Source organism: Mirounga angustirostris, unplaced genomic scaffold, assembly GCF_029215605.1.
Source record: "Mirounga angustirostris isolate CCGP_5_RB_7025 unplaced genomic scaffold, mMirAng1.0.hap1 SCAF_14, whole genome shotgun sequence".
NCBI classification, from domain to species: Eukaryota; Metazoa; Chordata; class Mammalia; order Carnivora; family Phocidae; genus Mirounga; species Mirounga angustirostris.
This window is the reverse complement of record NW_026991722.1, coordinates 64,952,092-64,966,164: the sequence shown is the minus strand read 5'-3', so window position 1 is coordinate 64,966,164 and position 14,073 is coordinate 64,952,092. Positions and strand designations below refer to the sequence as shown.

At 58.8% G+C, this 14,073-nt stretch overlaps 1 protein-coding gene across 1 annotated transcript in view; it reads left to right on the top strand.

Annotated features, from left to right (window-relative positions):
- Positions 1-13,154, top strand: part of HIC2 (HIC ZBTB transcriptional repressor 2) — a 31,855-nt gene extending 18,701 nt beyond the window's left edge. The window contains exons 2-3 of the mRNA XM_045887182.3: positions 5,866-5,963; positions 7,755-13,154. Of these exons, the coding sequence (XP_045743138.1) occupies positions 5,938-5,963; positions 7,755-9,579 (1,851 nt within the window). The 5' untranslated portion in view covers positions 5,866-5,937 and the 3' untranslated portion in view covers positions 9,580-13,154. The remainder of the gene's footprint in view (positions 1-5,865; positions 5,964-7,754) is intronic.
- Positions 13,155-14,073: the final 919 nt, after the last annotated feature.

Here is a 14,073-nt window from a genome sequence, read left to right as displayed (position 1 = left end):
CTGTGACTAAGGCGGATGCTGATCTCAGATTCAGGCTTGGGGACAGTAGCCAGCATGTTTAGGACCCTTTCTGACACAGATGAGCTAAACCCCTGTGGGTGTGGAAGCTGCCTTGTGGCTGGCTGTACCCAGCACTGTCTCTCTGCTTGGCATGCTTTGTGTCTCCCATCTGGCAGTGGGACTCTGGGTGGGCAAGGGGTGGCTGGAAGATTCCTGTGTCACTGTGACTTCTGGCTAGGCGTTCCTTCCCAGGTCGTTAAGGAGAAAAGACAGTCTCCTTTTGGGTGCTTTGGAGTGGGCTGGATGGAGTTCCTCCTGTCCCCCGGCATAGCTTCAAGACTCCTGTGGGAAGTCCCGCTCAAGAAAGTGAGGGAGGGCCACCAGAGAGGGAGGTGGGGTGGCAAAGTTTCTAGGAGATCTGGGCAAAGGGGCCAGCCCAGGGAGGGGAGGCAGGTGGGCCCCTTTTCCCTGTCCTTCACCTTTCTCTCTAGGGCCCACCCTTCTGGTTGGGAGAGAGGTAGAGAAGTTTTGTGAAATTGGGAAGCCTTTCAGTCGGTGCCTGCAGTTGCCTCTGGAGCGTGTGGGGGGGGTCCTGCCTGCAGGAGGTTAGGCATTGGGTAGAAATGACAGCATTTTTCAGGAGCATACTGCTCACGAGGGTCAGGGAGTGTGCCAGCTGTGAAACCACACCCTGAGTCTGGCTCCTACCCATGGGGGTGGGATGTGCTCCTCTGTCTCTAGGAGGGATGCAGGGCCTGCTGCCAATCTGGTCTCTAGAGGGCACCAGTGGAGGTTGAATGACCAGAATAGTTTGTTTTTTTCCCTTGAGTTTTATTTTTAAGTAATCTCTACACCCAATATGGGGCTTGAACTCACGACCCTGAGATCAAGAGTTGCCTGCTCTGCTGACTGAGCCAGCCAGGCACCACTGACCAGAGTAGTTCTGAATGCCTAGGCCTCCTGGAGCCCAGGCTCTGGACACAGTGGGTGTCCAGGCTAAGTTGGGCCAGTTCCCATTGGATAGGTGGTTGGAATTGTTCTTCTGGGCTCTCTGCTTAAGCAAAGATCACTTTTACTTTACTTTATTGTTTTAAAAGATTGTATTTATATATTTATTTTGGCGGGGGCGGGGGAGAGCGTGCATAAACGGAGGGGCAGAGGGAGAGAGAATCTCAAGCAGACTCCATGCTGAGCGTGGAGCCTGATGTGGGGCTCCATCTCATGACCTGGGGCTCAATCTCATGACCCTGAGATCATGACCTGAGCTGATAACGAGAAATCAAGAGTCAGATGCCCAGCCGACTGAGCCACCCAGGCACCGCAGTGATCACTTTTATTTTAAAACCTTCTCTCATGGCCTTCGAAAGGCTGGGCCAGAGCATATTCTGCTTTTTATTTTTTATTTTTTTAAGATTTTATTTATTTATTTGAGAGAGAGAGAATGAGAGAGAGCATGAGAGGGAGGAGGGTCAGAGGGAGAAGCAGACTCCCTGCCGAGCAGGGAGCCCGATGCGGGACTCGATCCCGGGACTCCAGGATCATGACCTGAGCTGAAGACAGTCGCTTAACCAACTGAGCCACCCAGGCGCCCCATATTCTGCTTTTTATGGGGTGCTAGGAAAAGAGGCCTGGAAGTTGGCCCCATTCTAGCCTCCCCACGAGCCCTTGAGGCCATGTAGACTGCCTGGAATGGAATCATGGGCAAGTGGGGCTCCTAATGGGGTGCTGTTCCATGGGTCAGGAGGCCATGGGGCCATGCCTCCGCTGTCCACGTTGGCCTTTTGGCTGCTGTGTGTTTGGGGGGCAGGGTGGGGGAGTCTTCGGAGTATCCTTGGCCTTGGGCTTTGACTACCTACTAAAGACCCACAAGGGCTGCCGAGCCAGGATGGAACCAGGAGGGAGACGGATTTGTTCGTGCTATGACCACTCTGCCCTCATGAACTGCTTCCTGTGTGCCCAGGTTGAGTGAATGTTAGCTGGTAGTGAGCTGCTGAGAAGGGAAGCTCTGTTCTTTTTCTATTTGTTGGAATTTTTGTTTTCTTTTTTTTTTTTAAAGACTTCACTTTTTCTTTTTTATTTTTTTTAAGATTTTATTTATTTGAGAGAGAGAGAGAATGAGAGACAAGAGAGCAGGAGAGGGAGGAGGGTCAGAGGGAGAAGCAGACTCCCCGCTGAGCAGGGAGCCCGATGCGGGACTCGATCCCGGGACTCCAGGATCATGACCTGAGCCGAAGGCAGTCGCTCAACCAACTGAGCCACCCAGGCGCCCGGAATTTTTGTTTTCAATTTGACATAAAATTTATATGCAACATGGTACCCAAATTTCAGGCAACCCTTTGAATTTTGACCAGTGAGTACATCCACCTTAACAAAGATAGAGAGCCATGCTCAGTCCAGAAAGTTCCTCATGCTCCTTCCCAAACAGTGCTCACCTCACCCTCCACAGGGTCTTTTGATTTTGTTTCTACCAGGAACTAGTTCTGTCTTTTCTAGAACTTACTTTAAATGGAATTGTGGGTCTCTACTCTTTTGTGTAAGGTTTTCTTCATGACGTCATGATTTTGAGATTTATCCATGTTCGTGCATCAGTTCTTTTTTTTTTTTAGGATTGTAAAAGTAATACATGATTATTTTATGATTCTGAATATTACAGAAATGAATATACAGAATTTATAGTTTTCCTATACTTCCACCCCCTATCCTCAGAACCTCGTTTATTGATTGGGCATTTGTGCCCCCAAGATGTTTCTTTCCACAGGATGGCATTGCCTCGTTGGGCCTTTCACGCCTGTAGTGAGGAGGGTAGACTGGAAGGAGCAAGCGGACAGGTGCAGGGAGCTCAGGCAGCTCCCTCGGCTCAGCTTTGTGGGCCTGGCCTTCCCTTCGGTGGGTGTGTGTGTGTGTTGTTTTTTTTTTTTTTTTTTTAAAGATTTTATTTATTTATTTGACAGAGACACAGCCGAGAGAGGGAACACAAGCAGGGGGAGTGGGAGAGGGAGAAGCAGGCTTCCCGCCGAGCAGGGCGCCCGATGTGGGGCTCGATCCCAGGACCCTGGGATCACGACCTGAGCCGAAGGCAGACGCTTAACGACTGAGCCACCCAGGCGACCCGGGTGTGTGTGTTTTGTTTTGTGTTTTTTTAAATATTTTATTTACTTATTTGACAGAGTAGACACAGCCAGAGAGGGAACACTAAGCAGGGGGAGAGGGAGAAGCAGGCTTCCCGCTGCGCAGGGAGCCCGATGCGGGGCTCGATCCCAGGACCCCGGGATCATGACCTGAGCCGGAAGGCAGCCGCTTAATGACTGAGCCACCCAGGCGCCCCTGAGTGGGTGTGTGTTTTAAGAGTCTGGGTTGTCTGGGCCCTGGGCCTGCCCTCACCTCAGTGTGTGTGTGTGTGTGGCGGGGCGGGGGCGTGTCTGGCTTTTCTCTGGCAGGGACTTGGAGGGGGAGAAAAGGGCATGAGAATTCAGCAGAGACCTGTGTAGTTCTCTGCCTAACAGCCCAGCTGGGTAGGTGGGGGTGGACCATTTTGTAAACAAGGACCTGGGAAGGGAATCCAGGTGTTATAGCCAGGTCTCTCTGTTCATTCTCCCTTCTGTGTTCACGAGAAGCCAGAGCTGGCCTTCCCCAGGGACTCTTTTCCTACTGCCCTTCCCCCAGGGTCAGCCTAGCCAGGGTCTCATCTCCCCCTGCCCCCCCCCCCCCCCCCCAGATGGGCTAGGTCTTGGCCTCAGAGGAATACCTGATGATCCCACTGCCCCAGATCCTGGGCTTTCTGGAGCCAGTGCTCCGGCAGGCAACGGTTCTGAGCTGGGTGTGGATCCTTGGGGCTGATAGGCACGCTGCCTGGGCCTGCTGCCAGGGGGCTGCTGGGTGCCAGGAGCTGGTGCCAGGCGGTATCTTCATCTCAGCTTGTGGGCTCCTGCCAAGGCTGGGCACCAAGCCCCTGGACCCGGTCGGGGCCTGCGCTGCCAGCTTACTGGGCCAGCCCCCACGGTCATGTTTCCCTGGCACCCCGCCTCCCCTGGGGCTGTAGCCTCTCCAGCATAGGTGCCTGCTCCTCCTCCAGCCCGTGTTGAGCTGTAGGGCAGAGGATTGTCTGCTTGTTCCTGTTGGCTGGGAAGAAGAGAGCAAGGCTTTGCGGGGATCCTGGCCCTGCAGTAGTGGGGCGCCCCTCCCTTGTGGTGAGGTTAACATCGGTGGTCGCGGCCTGCCTGGCCCCGCCTGGGGTGGGAGGCAGGTAGGGTGGCATTGTGCTGGCTCTGACCGCCCAGCAGGCAGCCCTGCTGTGGCCCCACCCAGTGGAGGGCACTGGGGAGGCGACTCAGCCCTGTCCTGTGGAGTCCCTGTGGGGAAGTTGGGCCCAAGAAGAGTCATGTCTGACCCAACCTCGGAGACCTTGGTCAGTCACTCTGCCTTCCCGTGGCTGGCGAAGTGGCTGGTGAAGTGGCTGGCAGGGCTGGAGCAGTGAGTACCTGTGGAAGCCCCCGAGTTCTGTTCTGCTGCCCCCTCTGTGCATGGTGTTCAGTAGTTGTTGGCCTGATCTCTGACGAGGGCAGGTAATACCTATTTGTGGGGTCTGGTATGTGCTAAATCGGGGGCCACGGTGTGGACGCTGTGCCCCAGCAGGGCTTGGGTTGCCCTGAGATCTGGTGGGGAGCAGGCTGTGTGGTGGGCATCTGGTAGGCTCGAACACATCGCTGTGGCTCCCGCTTCATTTTTCAGGGCTGCTCTCACCAGCGCTGAGGTGGTCTCTGCCCCCCTTCCTAAGGCTGAGCTCTACTCTGTCCTGCTGGCCACCTCTGGTGTCACTTGGCAGGAGAGCCTGAACTCTCTACACACACAAGGGGTCCAGGGCCTTCATTAAATGCAGACGAAGGTGCTCTCAGGCCTCTGGACCAACAGAACTGGTTCTCCTGCCATCTGGGCCATGGGTGGGATTCTGGACCAACCGTTCCCCCTCCCCACTTTCCCACACCCCCGGGCCACCCCATGAGAGGAGGACTGTGCTGGGGGCCAGAGAGACAGCTGGCTGGCTGGAGCAGAGGCCTCCCAGCCACCCCGCACCCCGGGTCTGGTCACATTCCTGAGGGACCTGCTGAGCCGCCCTGGCCCTGGGGGTGGGGGAAGGGCAGGCAGGGATGGGCTCCAGGCTGCTGTGCGCCTCCGCCCCCACCCTTGGCTCCATTCCAAGGGAGCCCAGGCTTGCTGAGTGGGGTGCAAAAAGTCAGAACCTCAGGATCCCCCTCCCTGGGGACCTGCATCTCTGGGGGAGGGGGGATGGTGGGGGCAGAAGGAGACCTTCACATCTGGCAGCAGCTGGCTTTGGCGGGCTGGTATTGAAAGGCCAGGCCTGCAGAAAGTCCTGCGAGGGGAGGCCATGTGGTCCGACTGGGCTGGGCAGGAGGGGGCTGGGCCCTCTGGGCAGGGAGGGGGTGGCAGCAGCAGATCAGGAAGGGAAGGAGGCAGGAGAGCCAGAAGCGGTTGAGACTGGTTCTTATAAATAGCCCATTGCACTAGTGCCTCCAATTTTGACCTTTTGTTATGTAAATGTGGCCAGCCTGAGAAGGGCGTTGCCCAGGCCGCCTGCCACCAGCGCCCCCCACAGGCCTAGGTGGCCCTGAAGCGTACCCTAAATCTTCTGGGTGGGAGGAGAGTGCAGCCCTGCTGAGCTCTCCAGGCCTGTGGCCTTCCCTGCCACCGGGCCTGATGGCTGCTGGGCACTGTGGCTGCCCCTGGTACCCCAGCCAGAGAGACCCCAGACCTTCCCAGGAGTGAGGGCCCCGGGACCACCAGGTACCTGCCCCTTTACTGGCGCTCCTTCTTGCCCTTGGCTGACCCTGTCCATCTTCTCCTCCCCAGGTGACCAGGCATTGATGCACCCCCAGGGAGGCCGCGCGCTCAAGGAGGCCACCCCCGCTGGCTGCTGCGCACATGGTTTCTGGGCCCCTGGCACTCCGGTAGGCTGGGGAGGGGGGCAGACGAGGGGGAGGGCCACCTGGGCTGCCCACACAGTCCTGCAGTTCGCAGCCTGGCCCTTTGTGTGCACACAGTGCTGGGTAGCATGCAGGTGAGGCTGGGGCCCACTGCCCTCAGCCTGCAGAGGAGGGGCTGCTGCGGCTCATAGGCTCTTGGAGGATGGAACCTCCTGCCCTTGGCCTGCCCTCTCTTGCCAGCCTGGGAGCACCAGGTATCCTGAGTGCTGGTGGGGCTGACACTGCATTTCCCTGGGGCTGGGTGTCCCGGCCAGTGTGGAAACCGTGCCTTGGGCTCTTTGTCCCTTCCTGGCTGGCTGAGGGGCAGGGGGTGGCAGAGGGTAGGTTCCCTCGGGACACAGGCTCTAGCCTCTGAGCCCCAGCTGAGCGGTCTTGTAAGGCTGTGCTGGCTGAGCGGGTGCTTGCTGCCTCCTATTAGGCCCTGAGTGCTAGCTTGCGGCCGTGTCTCCCCATGTGTGTTCACAGTTCCGAGGCCACCTTTGGGGTGTGCGTGGTTATTAGGGTTTTCCTCTCTTTGCAAATGAGGGCAGGCATGGGGCAACGGCGCGCGGGAAGTGTTTGTGTTACAGGAAGGCAACGTGGGCATGATCCCTTCAGACTCTGCCCCAAGGGAGGCAGGACTGGGCTGGGTACGCTGGTAGAGGCAGAGGGGTCCCAGGTGGGGCAAGGCTTAGAGTAGTCACTTTCAGAGATTGAGCCCTGAGCCGAAGGACGTGAAGGTACCCTTGTCAACTGCATGGCACAGAGTTGCCTGTGGGAGGGTGCATGTTCCCTGAAGGGCCGGAGGGAGCAGGGAGCCACACCTTGTGCGTCAGGTCCTGCTGCTCATCGGGGTGGCTGCCTGGTCAGAGCACCCTGCTCTCAGAGACCCATGTGCGTGCTGTTGCACAGCCCACCTGCACGGTTCCCGTGGAGGTCAGAGGCCTCTCTCTGTTTATTAATGGCATCAGTTAGCGTCTGTGCCGGTCTGGCAGGGCCAGCTGGCTGCTTTTCCTGGGGCCCCGGTGGTGCCAGGGGCTTGACCAGGCCCCCTTTTCTGCTCAGCACCTAGAGACCCAGGCTGGGGTACTCAGGGCCCTCCCGGGGGGCGAGGCCCTTGTGGGTTGGGAGCAGGCACTGGCAAGGGACTGTGGCTGGACTGCAATGTGTCTGCAGGCAGGACTGAACGTTGGCAAACCTGAATTGGGAAGCCAGGGGTTTGAGAGGCACCTGGGGCAGAGCAGAGGTCACAGGTGGAGGCTGCATATTTGATTTGGTCCACGTGGTATTTAAGGAAAAAGAACCTTTATTTGGCATTGGGAGATTCAACCTGAAAATCTCAATTTCTAGCTTGTCCTAAAAACTGGGAAGTTGCCTGCCCATGTGGGAAGCGAGCCCACCTGGGAGCTTCTGCTCACCTCAGTCCCTGCTGCTTCCCAGCACCTCACAATCCCCTGCTCGTCATTTTTTAGTCTCCTGCGAGCTTGTGGCCGACTTCTTTAGTGTGGAGAGGGTGCCCTGGGCTGTGGAGCCAAAGTCACATCCCATTTTCTCCGCTCGGCACCACGTGACCATTGTCCTCTGCTTCTGTGCAAATGGGACCGGTGCCCCTGTCGCTTTTCGGGCAGCATGAGTCCCCATGGTAGTGTGAGTTCCTTTCCTGGGTACCATGCCTGGTGAGGCCTCCCTGAGCACCACCACAGCCCCACCCTGTCCTGGAGCCCTTGCCAGAGGCTCCCAGGTGGCTAATGCCCATGCGCCTGTTCTTGCCCACAGGTGGTACGCGTGGGCGGGGCGTGGGGACATGGGGCCCGACATGGAGCTGCCCAGCCACTCCAAGCAGCTCCTGCTGCAGCTGAACCAGCAGAGGACGAAGGGCTTCCTGTGTGATGTCATCATCATGGTGGAGAACTCCATTTTCCGTGCCCACAAGAACGTCCTGGCTGCCAGCAGCATCTACTTCAAGTCCCTGGTCCTGCACGACAACCTCATCAACCTGGACACGGACATGGTCAGCTCCACGGTGTTCCAGCAGATCTTGGACTTCATCTACACGGGCAAGCTGCTGCCCAGTGACCAGCCGGCCGAGCCCAACTTCAGCACTCTCCTCACTGCCGCCAGCTACCTCCAGCTGCCCGAGTTGGCAGCGCTCTGCCGCCGTAAACTCAAGCGAGCCGGCAAGCCCTTCGGCTCCGGTCGGGTGGGCGCCACCGGCATGGGGAGGCCACCCCGCAGCCAGCGGCTGTCCACAGCCTCCGTCATCCAGGCGCGGTATCCGGGGCTCGTGGACGGACGGAAAGGGGCCCACGCCCCCCAGGAGCTCCCCCAGGCCAAAGGCTCGGATGACGAGCTCTTCCTTGGAGGCTCCAGCCAGGAGGGTGTGCATGGCCTGGGCCGGGCCGTCTGTCCAGCCAGCGGGGAGGCCGGCCTGGGCAGCTGCAGCACCAATGGGAGCAGCGGGGGCTGCGAGCAGGAGCTGGGCCTGGACTTGTCCAAGAAGAGCCCTCCCCTGCCTCCCGCCACCCCCGGTCCCCCCCTGACCCCTGACGACTCAGCCCAGCTGAGTGACAGCCAGCACGGCTCGCCCCTCTCAGCCTCCGCCCCTCCTGTTGCCAACAGTGCCTCTTACACTGAGCTGGGGGGCACCCCCAATGAGCCCATGGACCTGGAGGGGGCCGAGGACAACCACCTGAGCCTGCTGGAGGGGCCCGGTGGGCAGCCCCGGAAGAGCCTGCGGCACTCGGCCCGCAAGAAGGAGTGGAGCAAGAAGGAGCCCAGGGTGGGGTCCCCCTTTGAGCGGAGGGAAGCGGGGCCCAAGGGCCCCTGCCCAGGGGAAGAGGGCGAGGGGCTAGGGGACAGGGTTCCCAATGGCATCCTGGCCAGCAGTGTTGGGGGGGGTGGCCCCAGTGGGCCCTACGTGGAGCCCCCGTACCCCTGCAAGGAGGAGGAGGAGAACGGCAAGGATGGGAGTGAGGACAGCGGGCAGAGTGGGAGCGAGGGGGGCAGCGGCCACGCCGGCACGCACTACATGTACCGGCAGGAGGGCTACGAGACCGTGTCCTATGGGGACAACCTGTACGTGTGCATCCCCTGCGCCAAAGGCTTCCCCAGCTCCGAGCAGCTCAATGCCCACGTGGAGACACACACGGAGGAGGAGCTGTTTATCAAAGAGGAGGGTGCCTACGAGACGGGCAGCGGGGGCGCCGAGGAGGAGGCCGAGGACCTGTCGGCGCCCAGCGCGGCCTACACGGCCGAGCCCCGGCCCTTCAAGTGCTCGGTCTGCGAGAAGACCTACAAGGACCCGGCCACGCTGCGGCAGCATGAGAAGACGCACTGGCTGACCCGGCCTTTCCCCTGCAACATCTGCGGCAAAATGTTCACGCAGCGTGGCACCATGACGCGCCACATGCGGAGCCACCTGGGCCTCAAGCCCTTCGCCTGCGACGAGTGTGGCATGCGCTTCACCCGCCAGTACCGCCTCACCGAGCACATGCGTGTGCACTCGGGCGAGAAGCCCTACGAGTGCCAGCTCTGCGGGGGCAAGTTCACCCAGCAGCGCAACCTCATCAGCCACCTGCGCATGCACACCTCTCCCTCCTAGAAGCCAAAGACCCTTCTCCCCGGCCCGAGGCTGCCCTCTGCAGACTCGCCCTCGGGAGCCAACCGAAGGAAGGAAGAAAGAAGCACGGAGGCCGGGCGGGAGGGGCCAGGACCTCCAGGTCCCGTGGGGGTGGCTCCTGGGGGCACCTGCAGCCAGCCCCGCCCCCCACACCCAGAGCTTTAATGGACAAGTCTGTACCAAGGGAAGCGAGAGGAGGGAAGCCGAGAGGCCCGAGCTCCGAGTGCACATTGCTGGTGTGCCGTCTACCTCCCGATTCCACCCTGGCCCCCGGCTTCCTGAGAGGGGCCGCTGCAGGGCCTGTGGGAGTGGGTCACGGGGGTCTCGATGGGACCTGGCCCCTTTCCTGCAGGCCAGGTCAGAGCAGGGGGAAGTGGGGGCCTCCCTCCGCTGGGGAGGAGCAGGGCTGCCCCGTGGCCAGGGGCGCAGTCTGTGTGCGTGCACGAGTGCCTGTCTGTGTGCGGGCCACCCTGGCTCTTTGGGGAGCGGTGCTGGAGGGGAGGGGACGGAGCCCTCCTTCCTCGAGCCAGGGGTCACTGCTCACTGGCACTAAGACAGTCAGGGGGCCCCCACCGCCTACCTCTCCACAGCTAAAGAGCCCTCTGGGCCTGTGTTGCTGTTATTCCTACTGATCTGATGCTTTTTTCTTTTTGAATTTTGTTTTTTAAACCAAAACCAACAAGAGTTTATTTTCCTCCCGGCCCCTCGGGGCTGAGCCTGGGTCTGCAGACTGAATGTACAGGGGCAGCTGCCCCTCCTGCCCCCGCCCTGGCTGTGGGCTGAGGGGCGCCCACCCCTCCAGGCCCCAGAAGCCCTTCTTGGCCAAAGGCTTCCCTGGGCCCCGAGCCCCGCCTCGGCTGCCTCAGGAGAGAGAGAGATTTTCCTATAGTTTCTGAGGAATATTCTTTGTTTAGAGGTACTTCTTTTTTATTAAGAGAAAAACCAGTGTAACGTTTATGTGAATGTTCGAACTGGAAGGTCTGGGATTTGTGGGGGGGAGGGGGGAGGCTGGACTCCATGCCAGAGCCGTCGGTACTCTTCTTTTTTCATTTTCTGTGTGTGTGTGTGTGTGTATGGATGTATGTATGTATGTATGTAGTGTGCGCGGTGCATGTAGACAGATAACTGAGCTTTCCTTCCTTCCTTACCGATCAAGGTGGAGAGACTTCTGACCTTTTGCTACCTCTTGAATCCACGAGAACAGTGTGTTGGTGGCTGGCAGCTGAGGCCGTGACACTTGGTTTCCTGCTGTTAGTGTGCATAGGAAAACTCACGTGTGAGTGAGCCTCCTGGGCCCCCCCTACCCCCAGCGCCCTCAGAGAGGGGCTCTGTGCCCCAGAGCGCAACACTCACTGTGTCCACCTGCAGGTGTTCTGAGTGTTGCTGAGCATCAGGGAGCCCGTGTGTGCTTCTGATCTGGGCCTGGGTTGGGGGGCAGTGGGTGAGTGCTTCAGCCCCAGCCCCATGGGACATCAGGGCGTGGAGCCTCACCGCCAGGGCCAGCTCCTTGCAGCTCCCCACCAGGGCCAGGATGAGGTGGAAGTGAGCCCCCCCCATTCTGCCCCTTGGGCCTGCAAGAGCCGGAGCTTGGGAGAGCAGCAGCCCCTGCCAGGCCAGTGCAGAGGCATGGGGAGGCACTGACCAAAGTGATGTATACCCCCCTGGGGGACAGGGAGAGGGCCTGCCCTACTTTGGCACCTTCTTGGGGCGGTCCTGGCCACTCTGGCAAGAGGCTGGCTGCCACTAATTGTCTTGGCCCTGTCTGGAGTCCCACCACTCGCCCCTCACCGTGGGTTTTCTCTTCCACCCTCAGGACCCTTCCATGGGCCAAGGGTCAGGCTCGCGAGGCCAGACCAAGGCCGCTGTAGGGCTGGGCCAGCGGCTTTGTTTTCATTTTGCTTCATGCTTTTTATTTTTTTTTTCTTTCTACTTTTAAGTTCAGACCAAAAAATTCTAGAGTCATCCTCTACCTTCACCCCTCCAGAGACCCTCCAGCTGAAAACAGCCTGAGTTCAGGGACCCGAATGGTGAAGGGCGTGTTTTGCAAGTGAGGGCTCCTGGCTGAGCCCATCTCAAGGCGCCCCGAGCCCCAAGTTGGGTCTTAACTCCCTCTGGGTGGGAAAGGAACACTGGACCCAGGGTCTCGTGTTCCCGGAAGTCAAGTGAGGGGGGCAGGGTCCTTTCCAGGCCTCTCCGCCCTCCCGACCCCACCCCACTCCGTCAGCACTTAAGCCACACGACACAAAGTCTGTACCGCACGGGAGTTGTACGCACGCGCGCGCCCGGCCTGTGTGTGGCCTCTTGGGCTGTGGGCGGCTGCATTCATGAGGTGACCCGTGAGAGTAGGTGATTCATTTGCAGAACTTCAGGGACTGGGCGCAAAGGCCCCTCACTCAACGACGTTCGTGCGACATAGTATTGTACCCACCTGAGTATTGTATCGAGCCTTTTCTGTATTTTAACAAGAAAGCAAAACACTAGTTTCCTATTTAAGATTTTAAGGGTTTGTGGGGAGGGGTGGGACTAACACAACACTTGGTTTTGTTTTCTTTTCCCTTTGATTTCATGTGGAGTGTGTGCTTGCGAGTGTGTGCGTGGAAATGTGTTAAGAGCCTCACAAGGAAATTAGGCCGTTGGAGGCCAAGGGCGGCTTACAGTTCTCTGCTTTAGTCACTTAATTCCTGAATGTTTCGGAGAAACAGGAAACAGAGAAAATAGCAGATGTCATGTAGGAAAGAGAGGATAAACAAACAAAAAAAAACAAAAAAAAACAAAAAAAAAAAAGCTCATACCCAAATTCACAAAACCTATTTTTTAAACCAAAGCACATTTTGAATGAGTATGGAACCTCAATGGGCTCAGAAAAAAAGATACTAATATATTTATCTCATTGTTTACATAAACTTTTACAGTTTCAGACCTCAGCAGCTGTAAGGCCAGTCCCAGTGAATCCCCACCTTACGCTGGAGGCCCTTCTGAGTCAGCTCACGGGCAGAGGGGTGGCCGGGGCAGGCACAGAGCCCCCTGGATTCACCTGAGCCCTCCTCCCCAGCCCCAGGCCTCTCAAAGCCCAGCTGGCACCAAAGAGCGTGGGCCGGTGCTGACCGGCCCCCAGGCCTCCTGGCCGGACCGTGGGGGTCCCGGCCAGCTGGCACAGCAGGGGATGGCCGTTGGCTCTGGCCATGGGACCCGAGTCTGGGCTAGGGCCCTGGGATGGAGGGCCCCCCCATCTCCCCCACTCTGCCTGCGACCCTCGGGGTGGGTTGATGTGAGGGTCCCTCTCAAGCCAAAAAGCCCCGGGACCTTTGCACAGCTCTGTTGACTCCAGTGGGTCCCCACCCCCAGGGGACACCCCCACCCCCACCCCCGGCAGTGGGGGGGGGCTTACTGGGCTGGTCCTTACCAACACAGACGGTGCAAACACTCTGAACAGTGTTGTTTTTGTATCAATATGTTTGTGCAGTGATGAATGTATTTATTTCTCAGACTTGGGGAGAGTGAGCGGCCAGCTCTGCCACCGCTCGCTCCCACCAGACCGAGCCACCCCAAGGGCTCCTCCAGGATTGCAAAAAAAGGTAAAAAAAAGAAAAGATGAACCTTTAAGCAAATAAGAATCTCAGAGACTTGCAGCATAGCCATACACCTCAGCCTGTGAAATGAACAATCTGGACCTTGACGGACTTTTGGAACCTCACGCAGCCGTGTGTGTACTTCCTGTTCGTCACCACTCGGGGGCGCTGGGCTCTCCCGCTGTGCCCCCACCCCCACCCGGTCAGTATTCACTGGACTGGGCCGTGTGCAGGAGTGCGATCTGGGCTGGGCAGGCTGGGCAGGCTGGGCAGGCAGACCCTACCGCCCTCCCCACAGCCGTCCTGAGTGGGGGAGGCCTGGGCAGCCAGGAGGGCAGGGCTCAGGGAAGAGGTGGCTGCATCCGTCCGCCCCCTAGCTTAGGGGACGAAAGCAGAGGCACCAGGCCTCTGAAGAACAGACAAGGGATCTCAGCCCTGCTGTGCCCCTCAAAGGGACCAAGGCCCTTGCTCTTCCCCATGGTCACATTGGGGCAGATGTTACTGAACCTGTGAATCCGATGCCAGGAGTGATGGGATGGAGAGGGACCTAACCAGAGCCTCAGTGTGACATTCCAGATCAGGGGGTGGATGTGCGCTGTGGGAATTGAGGCTGCCCAGGACCCCCCTCCTAGGACCCCTCCCCCATCAGCTTCAGTCACTACTTTAATTTTTCTACCGGGAACCCCTCCCCCTACCTCACCTTGCTATTTATTGCTGTAATTTATTGACCTCAAAAATGCTGCATAACAGACCTCACTTGGGGCAGGGAGGATCCCCAGGGCTCCCCCCCTCCACTTGGCGGGGCCCCGTGGGGCCAGGTGCTGAGGGGAGCCTCTCTGTATCCCACCCATCACTTGTTTTCCCCCTCCCCCCTTGGGGGACCCCAGTTTGGGCAGCTGCCCATTCG